General features: G+C 38.2%; 1 protein-coding gene across 3 annotated transcripts; it reads right to left on the bottom strand.

Annotated features, from left to right (window-relative positions):
• Window positions 1-1,951: 1,951 nt before the first annotated feature.
• C1H14orf28 (chromosome 1 C14orf28 homolog) lies at window positions 1,952-11,158 on the bottom strand. 3 transcript variants are annotated; one of them, XM_026782825.1, is made up of 5 exons: window positions 10,946-11,158; window positions 7,295-7,819; window positions 5,633-5,722; window positions 4,269-4,403; window positions 1,952-3,773 (listed from the first exon to the last, which is right to left on the bottom strand). In XM_026782825.1, exons 2-5 carry the CDS (start codon window positions 7,816-7,818, stop codon window positions 3,590-3,592), a joined length of 933 nt encoding a protein of 310 aa, XP_026638626.1. In that variant the 5' UTR covers window position 7,819; window positions 10,946-11,158; the 3' UTR covers window positions 1,952-3,589. The 3 variants fall into 3 exon arrangements, with proteins under 3 accessions (XP_026638626.1, XP_005343175.2, XP_026638627.1); XM_005343118.2 differs by lacking the exon at window positions 10,946-11,158 and having other exon boundaries at window positions 7,295-8,061; XM_026782826.1 differs by lacking the exon at window positions 10,946-11,158 and having other exon boundaries at window positions 3,695-4,121; window positions 7,295-8,061.
• Window positions 11,159-11,198: the final 40 nt, after the last annotated feature.

The raw sequence follows: 11,198 nt of genomic DNA, 5'->3' as shown, positions 1-11,198 counted from the left end.
GTGGGCTACACAGATTATAAGAAATGGGCTAGTCCAGGTGCAAGAGGTAGCCTAGAAGAGGCTAGATAGAAATGGGCCAAGCGGTGTTTAAAAGAATACAGTTTCCGTGTAATTTATTTCCTTTGGACTTAACATTAACAAAATGTAGTTAATAGTTGAAGCTGGGTGATAGGAACATGGACGCTTCGTTTTTATTAAAAGCTAATAAAAAGCCTGGGTATCAAAGCTCAGTTGAATTGATATAGAAGTCTCTGTCATCACAACTCCTGGTTTTATTCCTGGCCTTGCTTTTTAGTTTGGTCACGGCAAAGTTTCTAGTCATCCTATGATTCCAGACTTCTGTAATCCATCCATCACCATCTTTTACACAAACACCACCCTGACTCATAACTGCCCCAAGACAAGAGACCCGTCTGTAGTTTTACAAAAGAATCCAAGAACAATGACATTCGGTTAGAGCAGCACATACCTCTGTCCTTCTGAGTGAGCAAGTGGAGCAGTGGATATGAGCTCTCTCTTCATTTTCACAGGACTGTAGGATATGGATTATACTGCTCTTCTACACCTTCCTCCATGACTTGCACATAACGAGGCTGGCAGATTCTACAATGCTTCCCGAGTACTGTGGAAGTTCTCTGTGCCTATCTTTTCATTTGCAAAGCAGAATTTAGGAAGCAATCACTTAACCAAGAAATCTCAATAGCAATATTTTAATATGTGTTCCCCTTCAAATACAAATCATATATTTTATTTCATGGGCAATTTAAATAATCCAGGCTATATTAGTTAGCTCCAACTTCAACTGTGAGTTGCTCTCATCAAGAACGCAGTTGAGCTGGAGTGACGGCTCTTGCAGAGGGCCTAAATTTGCTTCCCAGCACCCACATCAAGTGGGCCATAACTACTTAGAACTCTAGCTTTAGGAGACGACACCTGCACACACAGGAACACACACACTCACACACTTCAGTAATAATTTTTTAATGAACACAGCTGACAGTCACCTGACATTCTCATGGGCAATTCTGGTTGAGAGCAACTGGGGGCCGTTTATATACATTCCGATTTTCACTATCCTGTCAGAGTTGGCTCAGCCTGGATAAGCGAAAGTACTGTGCCCGCTTCCAGCAAATTACTCAGCAAATTCAAGGCCCGAGCTCCCTTGCTATGTGCTCTTCAGTTCTATACAGCCCGCCATGTAGTCTTTCAGAAAGGTTTTACCACATAAAATAATTATCACTGAGAAATCTTTTTTCTCCTCATGTATTTTATATCCACTGCTTCATACATTATTTAAAATGAGACAAAAATCTCAAGTCAAACAATGTACAAGCAGGTTTCTACCTTTACTGCACACAAGAAAACACATGTGCACATAGGCGAATACACGTGCAAACATACACGTATGCTCGCACATATCCCTTTCTGTACGGCACACAAGCTAACACGAGTGTACACACACAATTTTCTTACCACACATACACTACATGGAAAAACACACACACAAATTTTAAGAACTAAATCTAAGACTAGCACAAGTTGGAAGGCAAGAGATGCTCACCCTAACCCACTCCCAAGTGTAGTCAGATTTACAAAATTACTTCTTCCCCTTTAAGTGATAGTTTGGGGTATGTTGATTAAAGAAATATTCCCTTTATTCTGGCCCCCTTTCTTTGATTTCTCAAAGGGTACAGGATTTAAGAAGAGAATCCTCCTTCTCCATCATGACATCCTATAGATACTATAGCTGATTTCATTTGACATCATCGTTTGCCAGTTGTGGGTAATTTCTTTTCTAAAGCCAGTGACCTTTTCCTGAAGTCCAACCACTCAGGGCCCAGAGGCCACATTTAAATTCCACCACACATTGGTGATAAGTGTTACTACTAATTTTCTTTCATATAATAATACCTAATTTTTAAAAATTGTAAAAAAGTTCATAAGAGAGAATCTGGAAGACTGCCTATACACAAAAGAGGTAGAAATATGTTTTATTAGCATGTTCAAAGTAGTAAAAACTTTTAGCATCTTAACCCTCACAACAGCCCTGTGAGGTAGGTAAGTTATTGTACAATAAGCTAATGACCCAAATAAAGTGCAATTCCCTGAAGAATCTGCATTAAGAATAACTCAGTCATTAATAATGTAACCATACCATTTATGTATGCAGATGCTAGTATCTGTGTTTTTTTATAGTTTGACTCATGCAATACGTTACTAGGAAAGCTTGCTATAAGTTAAATCCCATTTACCGTAGTTGGGGGAACTATTTAAATAAACCCTGGGTGATTTTTTTAAAAAATGCCACTTATTCTTCTATTAAAAACAATTTCCACAATAAAAAAAAACAATTTCCATAATATTTACTCAAAGTGAGACAGTGATAGCAAAATTTCACCCATATTTACCATCCTTACAGGAAACTATCTCAAGACGGCACCACAGCAATGCAAGATTTATAATGAAACCTTAGCAGTTTGGTATTTGGCAGTGAACTCTGTTGTCACGTAAAGTATTCAGATATACTGCCCCAATATAAAAAACAATGTTATTTTATTGTAAACACTAAAATTAGTGATAGTTCGTCAAGTATTCTTCCTTGAAAATAGCTTCCCTTTAAACTGTAAAAAGATGAGTGACTTTAGGTTACTTATAACAAAACATGTATTCTGCTGACTATAAAAGGCTGTGAATTTGCATCCGTGGCATTACACAAACCCAAGCCTCCTGATGGAATGATCAGGAACCAGATGTTACTTTAATTTTTTTAAAATATTTTTTCCTCTGTGATAATAAAAACTGAACATTTCCTCCTAAGTACATAAACACATTTCTTTGTTAGTCCAACACTAATATCCAGTTATAGCCACTAATATCCAGCCTAATGTTCTTTATAGTTGCCTTGTCTGCAAAATAACTTAGTGTAATTTTCATTACATTTAACGATAAGACATTTAGGATTGTTATGTATCTGTAATGCTCACATTAACTTAAGTCAGAGGCTAACTTAGTGCTTGAAATGCGCTGGTAGACGCACACTTCAGCAACTTACATCTACAAAACGTTTTCATATGTGTTTTTAAATTACCACAAGGAAATTAGCAAAGGTAAAACAAACTAAGCAATAGGTAAAATAAGCCATCCATAAGCCATACATTCAAATCCTATTAAATCCAATAGTGCACTTTGGAGGTAAGGCAAAGGAATACAGCCAGATAAACAGAACTCTGACTTTTACCCTCGGATTTACCCAGATATCTAAAAAGGAAAAGTGTTTTCTTGGATTTAAGGTTAGAACTGTAAAAACTGTTGAGGTATATATAAATAAAAATTACAAAGGCCACAAGATATATTTTATTTGAACATAACATATGCTTATATAAAAATTACCCAGAAAATACTTAAAAATACATTTTGCATAGATCTTCCATATAAAACATTTACCTGGGGCAAAACAATGAAAAATACATCTCTGAAACTAGTATAGTTGAACTGTTTCCTTGGATACCAAGTATATACAGAACAAGAGCCCTTCACCTAGGGAGCATGGGCAGGCGGGAAAACAATTTAATTCAGCATCAGTCTATATTTATTTCTCTGTTGCTCGAATATAAACCAATGATGACAAGAGGAGAAACTCTGGGGGTTTATTTAACAAAATTAAATTCACATTTCTGAGGCCATCATAGTGCATCCAATGTCCATCAATCTGGAAAGCTGCAGAATAATGATGTTCCTCTTTGTTAAATAAAGTGGCACCTTCCAGCAAATATCTGCAAATTATATGACAATGTATCAAAAAAGATCAGATTTAATTTTTATGGCAAACAGTCCTTCAAGTTTTTTTAAAAAATTGTTTGCTTTTACAGGTACATACTATCATTTCCGCTTTATCAATAAGACAACTGATAAATGTTACAGACCTGGTAAAGGCGGGACTAGGTGTGGAAACAGGCCTGCTCTATAGTCAAGGCTCTAGTCATTATGCATGCTGCTAGTAACTGACTTTCTCATAGTGGACTCTGATCCCAGTCAAATCCAGAACCAGGGTCTCAGTGTGTAGCTGACTGGTCCAGAACTCCCTCTATGCAAGAGGTCAGCCTCCAATTCACAGGATCCTCCTGTCGTAGAGTTTAGAGTACTGGGTTACAGGCATGTGCCACCATGTTCAGCTGACAGTATCTTCTTAATGGCTAGTCAAAAACATGGTGGACTAGTTTTTTTCTATCTTCATAAGACAAGCAAATAAACAAACAAAAACTACCTACTTGTGATCAGATAAATCCAAGTAATAGGGTACATATGCCAGATCTTCAGGTTTCCAATGCTGCATATTTAATACAACAAAAGGGGGTGCCCCGTGGCAGAAAACTCGTTGGGAAAATTCTCTTAAGCCACCACACCTAAAATGAAAATTAGGCATGAACATTACCATAATGGTACAAACAGCTTTTCAACACTTCTGAACTGTGTTTAATCTCCTGGTAAGCATAGTTATTCTATTATAATGGGTAATGGTATGAGTATTTTATTACCTGATTTTCCTAGTCCTGGAGGTTTTCAGAGTCAATTTGTTATACTAGAAGTGATGCTTTAAAAACTCTTTAAAAAGTCAATTGTTTATATTAAGAGTTATAAAAGTATAAATCTGTTGAACCATTGTAATAGTTTTTACTTATCCATAAAGTTTTCTCTTCAAGGTGGTTTCAATGACTAAGGGAAAAACCTGCCTCCTTTTTAGGTTTAGGATCTTCTATTGACATGGATTCTCTTTTTTTAGTATTAGTAAGTACTAATCAAAATATAACTTTACAGTAAAATCTCGATTAACCGGAATGTTCAGGACATAGTCTTCTGGCTGGCAAACATAATTAACTATAGTAAGTTAACCAGAAAATCATTTGTTTCTCTACTCATTGCTAAAGTATGCAATTTTAATTTTTTTATTTGATCTTAAAAATAATTTATGTATTTTTTATCTTTCATTACTTTATGATGGTTTATAAGACCATTCTTCTAAATATTAACTCCTAATGCATAAAATAATATGGACATAGAAATTGCTAAATGATTGGGATAAATATTTATGCCTCTTTGAATTTTTTTTAAACTGTATTAAATTTTTTGGTTTTTATTTACCTTTCTCCTAAATAAGGATTGCAGCAAAAAGTCCATTTAATTGAGTGCCCTGATTAGCCAGGTTCCGGTTAACCAAGGTTTTATTGTGCCTACTCAGCAATGAGGAAAAAAAGAACAGGTGTTTACTTTGTATTCATCAATGGGCAATAGTACTATATTGTATATTTATATCTGGTAACAAACATAATATATGATGACATACTAAACTAGACTAGGAACACTGAAAAACAGGTTACATAAATGTTTATGTATTCTTGTTTTAGAAGTGTATCAACTTCAAAGAGCTCACCAGTTTAAGGCGCACGCCTTTAATCCCAGCACTTGGGAGGCAGAGGCAGGAGGATCTCTGTGAGTTCGAGACCAGCCTGGTCTACAGAGCTAGTTCCGGGACAGGCTCCAAAGTCACAGAGAAACCCTGTTTCGAAAAAAAACCAAAAAAAAAATTTCTTTATAACACAATAGAAGTACTTTCAAATGTCCATTACATACTCACCCACGCTCTTCACAAAGTTCAATCTTGGAACAGAATAACTCGTCCACAGCCAGTCGTATCAGGTTTCCATGTGGGATTTCTTGGGGAGGACTACAACAGGGGCGGAATGCAAACAAGAATGGCTTCAGCTGTTCAGCACACTGTCAGAATACTACTACCACTACGTTTTACAGGCTGATGCGTTACAAACAGAACAAACGACACGAAACACACAACCTCTGAGATCTTTGGGTTTGTGGCTGTTTTGTTTAAGAGAGAATCTTAACTTTAGCCCAGGCTGGTTTGAAATTCACTCCATAGCCCAGACTAGACTCAAGCTCACAACGATCCTTTTGTCAACCCAATGCATGTCGGCATTAGTCATGCAAGAGCATACATACCTGACCAGGCTTGTGTTTTAGGCAGACACTACAGAAGCAGCTGAACTCAAGAAATACTGCACGGATAAGGTTTCCTGTAAACTGATCCTGATCTATACAGTTGTTGCTACTTTAACTTAAAAAAAAAAAAGTGTCTTGGCAGTTGAGTTCTGAGGAGTACAAAGTTGGATGCAGAATCCAGACAGCAGCTGATTAGAAGAGTAAACCCACTAACAATTGTGACTTGTAAACTTTGTTGTCTCATCTGTTAGAAATGCTTGCTCTGCCAACTTCAGAGTCTGCTTTAAATATAAGATTATAAAACTTAAGCTTAGCCAGGCAGGCGGTGGTGGTGCACACCTTTAATCCCAGCATTTAGGAGGCAGAGATTGGTGAGTTTGAAGCCAGCCTGGTCTATAAGAGCTAGTTATAGGACAGGCTCCGAAGCTACAGAAAAACCCTGTCTTGAAAAACCAAAACAAACAAAAAACATAAGCCTAAAAAAGTTCCACAGTTCTATAATGAAAAAGAAATACAAAACAGTATTAACAGAGAATTATAGTTATAAAACATTTACAGATTGACAAGATGGTAATTAAAAAACCTAAATTTATGAAGCACTTCAGTCCATGCTGACAGAAAAAAAAAAAACTTCCCTTGGTGGGTTTCAACCCAGCTGCATCTTGTCAGCAACACAAGGAGAAGGCAAATGCACATGTACAGTGTACATTTCCAACCTGTTACGCCGTTTTTCATGACTGGCCAAATTCACCTCTGCAAGTGTCTCAGGCTTGTAGCCTCAATCCTCTTCCCTACTGGTTCCCTGAGACTTTACTGTTTGCTGTCCTTCCACCAGGCCTTCCCAGCTTGGCTTTCCCACCATCATTCAGCATCTTGGAGGTCTGTGAATCTCTGAAAGTCAAAATCGCTCAGCTGCCCCAGCACCATCCCCACTTAATGGCAAAGATTCTTAGTCTCATCTTCTCCAGAGAAGCCAAATTTGGAGTTTCTGCCTATAAATATCCTCTGGCCTTGCCACCAAAGAGTATTTTTAGTTTTCTTGTTTATATAGAACTAGCCTTCCTGACAGAGGACCATTCAAAAGATAAAACACCCCAAAACACTGAAGTTTTAACCTTTAAGAGGTTCAAACTTTGTCATAAACTTGGACCAAGAATGATTTACTTTGCAAACTGGGTAATTTCTTTCTTGCTCCAAATAAGTTATCGGGTGGTTTTGTACATAGATGCATGAATTAAACAAAGCTCACTAACAAATTAATGTGCCGGAACAGAGCACTTACTTTATACTAATGGTGCGCTGCTGATCTTCCTGCACTCGGGTCGGGCAGCGCCAGTTAGAACAGTAACTCTCTTGAATGGTAGACATGAGATTTTCAAGATTTTTTGTAAAATTATCATGCTCATTCCCAAACAAATCGATTACTAATGAAGCTTTATGAACTTCAGATTTGTATTGCTGTTTTTCCATCTTGTCCCAAATCCAAAGCAGCTTCACAGTTGTAAAACTGTAGGTGTCCATTAAATAAAGAAAACAGTCTACAAACTCCCTGCCAAAATGGAGAGAGAGTTCCCTGGGGAAATTTTCATTTTCATTAAGAATGACATACAGTAACATCAGGAATCCATCTATGGTGCAGGTATTTTTCAGTCTGATTTCAACATAGAGGGGTGTACAGGATACTGCTTTGCGGCCAGCCTTGATAGTAAAAACTCCTCCCCAAGGAAGGACAGGCCTCCAAAATGATCGATCTTGGTTATAGTTATTTTTAATTGATGCTTTGATCTCCTCAAACAGTGTCTTCATCCTGCATTTTAAAAGTGCAAAACAAAACATGTCATGGAAGGAGGTATCTTTAAATGAAAATACTACTTACAGAGTCAAATTAAATTGTTAGGTGGCAGCCCAGTATGAAAATAACAACAATAATCTGATGCATTTGCATGGGTAGGGTGTGGGTAATATGCATGGTCTCTGTAAAGATCACTGAAGAAGCCAAAACCTGGGGCAGCAAGATGGAATCACTCAAGCCTGGAGACCTGAGTTTAATCCCGGGAACCACAGAGGGTGGAAAGAGAGAACTGACTTCACAAAGTTGCCCTCTGATCTCCACACACATGCTATGCATGAACACACGCACACGTGTGCGCACAAACACATGCACACACGGAGTTAAGTGTTAGGTGCTGTGCTCTTATAATCCCAGTGATGAGAGGAGACTGGAGACTCTCTGGTGTCTGGTGGGTGCTGGCCAGTCTGCCAAGCACACTATGTAAATTTCAGGCCATTGAGAAATCCTGTTTCAAAAGAAGAGGAGCCTAAGGAATAACACTTAAGGTTGTGTCCTGTCTTCTACTACTACTACTACTACTACTACTACTACTACTACTACTACTACTACTACTACTACTACTGCTGCACACACACACACACACACACACACACACACACACACACACACCTCTTTTTATTTAAAAGAAATGAGCTTTGATACCTAGGCTTTTTATTACTTTTACTTTTTAATAGATGTGGGGGCTGTAGAGATGGCTTAGTGGTTAAGAACACTTGCTGTTCTTGCAGAGGACTTAACTTTGGTTTTCAGCACCCACACAGAGGCTTACAATTGCCTGAAACTCCAGTTCCAGGGAGTGCAGTGCCATCTTCTGGCCTCTATGAACACATGACATTTATACTGTATATATACACATATACAGACAATACATTTAAATACATAAAATTAGATCAATCTTTTTTAAAAAAAAAAAAAAAACAAGCCAAATCCCTTGTTTTACAGTATAGAATGACCATGTGATGGGCCTTTGTATTAATTATATTGGGTTCTATCTGTGATATAAGAAAACCTTGTAATAAATCCTAAATGAAAATAAAGCTATTAAAAGATACAAATTTAAGAATGGCTTATCGCCGGGCGGTGGTGGCGCACGCCTTTAATCCCAGCACTTGGGAGGCAGAGGCAGGCGGATCTCTGTGAGTTCGAGACCAGCCTGGTCTACAGAGCTAGTTCCAGGACAGGCTCCAAAGCCACAGAGAAACCCTGTCTCGAAAAAAAAAAAAAAAAAAAAAAAAAAAATCGCTTATCACTTGTAACATTAACATGACAACAGGAACCAAAGAAACATTACATTTAATTGGCGTATTCTTAATGTAATCCTCTTTCTACCTTTCCAATTACAAGTTGTGCTCCAGTTCCTGGTTAACACGGGCAGTTTCACTTAAGAAACCAAAATGACACCATCATATATTTTCAAGTACAAAAGAGTCATGTCTTGGTTTTTATATTAGTAAATATAAATATATACTGCAAAGTGTATCTATACTACTAAACAACTGTAAGGACCTGCTGCTCTACATGCAGCTCACATTTGACTTTGAAAGACAAAAAAAAAAAAAAACTCCCCAAAAGCCCAAGTGAACATAGCACTTATAACAGCAGCACAGCTATTATTTCTATTCACTTGGGATATTCATTTGCAACCTAGAATTGTGCTCGTCTTCATGTTAACTACAGAAGCCATGCTACGAGATTCTCAGAACTTGCTGAAGTTGTTTTGCAAAAGTTGCTTCACTTTAGTTGGAAAAAGTAACTACAAATTACAATATTGCTTTCTAATATGTCACTTTTACAGAAAAGTTTAAGAAAAGGGGATATATCTGAACAATAAACACAGGAAGAAATGGCTAAAGTCAGACTCTCCCTCTCTCCCTCTCTTTTCCAAGAAAGGGCTTTCCTGTGTAGCGCTGGCTGTCCTGGAACGCACTCTGTAGACCAGGCTGGCAATGAACTCAGAGATCCACCTGCCTCTGCCTTATAAGTGCTAGGGTTAAGGCGAACACCACCAGTGTCTTATTTGGTCACCCTTTCTTTTCAAATACCACATCCTCCTAAACACAATGATAAATCTAAGTTTTATGTTCAAAATTAAGTTCAAAATCATTCTGTGCTACTAGCAAATTCTGTTGTACATTAAACACGTACACTGCTTTCCACTTGAGATCCGATACTGCATTCTAAATTACTTGGTACTATATTTAGTTTGAAATACGGGTGTTTATATATAGTATGTTAACACACGGGCTCTCACTCATCAATTACTCTGAAATAGCAGAGAGTGGCAAATGTGATGCCAAGGAAACAAACACATTTCTTAATATAAAATGACCAGTTTCATTACAAACACATTTCTTAATATAAAATGATCAGTTTCATTTAGAGTTTAAAAAAATCCTTGGGCATTAAAGCATTTTTAAAACGAGAAACACTTTTCATGATCTTCATTTTATCTCTTGAATTTTATTTTTTTATTTATTTTTAAGTATTTATTTATTTATTTATTTATTTATTTATTTATTTATTATGTATACAATATTCTGTCTTGTGTATGTCTGCAGGCCAGAAGAGGGCACCAGACCTCATTACAGATGGTTGTGAGCCACCATGTGGTTGCTGGGAATTGAACTCAGGACCTTTGGAAGAGCAGGCAATGCTCTTAACCACTGAGCCATCTCTCCAGCCCCCTATCTCTTAAATTTTAAAGAATTTTGTCGCAAGGTTTTGGAGCTTGAGTTCGGATTCCTAAATAATAAACTGGAAAGGAAGAATGACTCCCTAGTGTTTCTGTTCAAGCGATCTCTTGGATGTGATCAAATGAAGAGTGACCACAGCTCTGCAAAGCAATGATTATTATGTGCAACGCCCAGACTGCATGGATATATAGGGCACGAACCTATCTTTAAGGGAACCGTGGAAGATCTTGAGCACGCTTAAAATCCCAGCAATAAACTGGTCAGTTGTTCAAATGAAAAACTTGAAAAAACGGGAGGGGGGAGGGAGAGCTGGCTGCAAAGAGCTTTACTGAAATAGCCTTGAGTTTCTGGCACGGAGTCACTGGAGGATGTGTTCGCTGGCTCTTACCTGCCCCAGCTCGCTCAGTTGCATTGAGCCTGGGAAACTCCCCAACCGCAATTTCTCCATCAACCTGACCCCTTTCCCGCGCCGTCATGCCCAGAGGTCACAGGGTGTTCCCCAGAGGACTGGACCACCTGTCGCGGGAATCGAACACCGCACAACCAAGGGTGGCTGGACTCGCAATCGGCCCGGGAAGAGGGGGAGGGGTCCACGCCCGCGCGGCCACGCCCACCCTCCCGCCGCGGCGGCCAGGCCTCCG

The sequence above is a fragment of the Microtus ochrogaster genome, chromosome 1 (genome assembly GCF_000317375.1).
Source record: "Microtus ochrogaster isolate Prairie Vole_2 chromosome 1, MicOch1.0, whole genome shotgun sequence".
NCBI lineage: Eukaryota > Metazoa > Chordata > Mammalia > Rodentia > Cricetidae > Microtus > Microtus ochrogaster.
Note: the sequence above shows the minus strand (reverse complement) of the source record. Positions and strands in the feature narration are given on the sequence as shown.

Excerpts from the sequence above, each read along its gene's own strand:
- C1H14orf28 (XM_005343118.2), bottom strand. The coding sequence starts at position 7,848 with ATGTTTTGTTTTGCACTTTTAAAATGCAGGATGAAGACACTGTTTGAG. Across the intron at positions 5,723-7,294 it reads CAGCGCACCATTAGTATAAA|TCCTCCCCAAGAAATCCCAC; the intron begins GTAAGTGCTCTG and ends CCCCTGTTGTAG. Across the intron at positions 3,774-4,268 it reads TTGGATTTATCTGATCACAA|ATATTTGCTGGAAGGTGCCA; the intron begins GTAGGTAGTTTT and ends TATAATTTGCAG.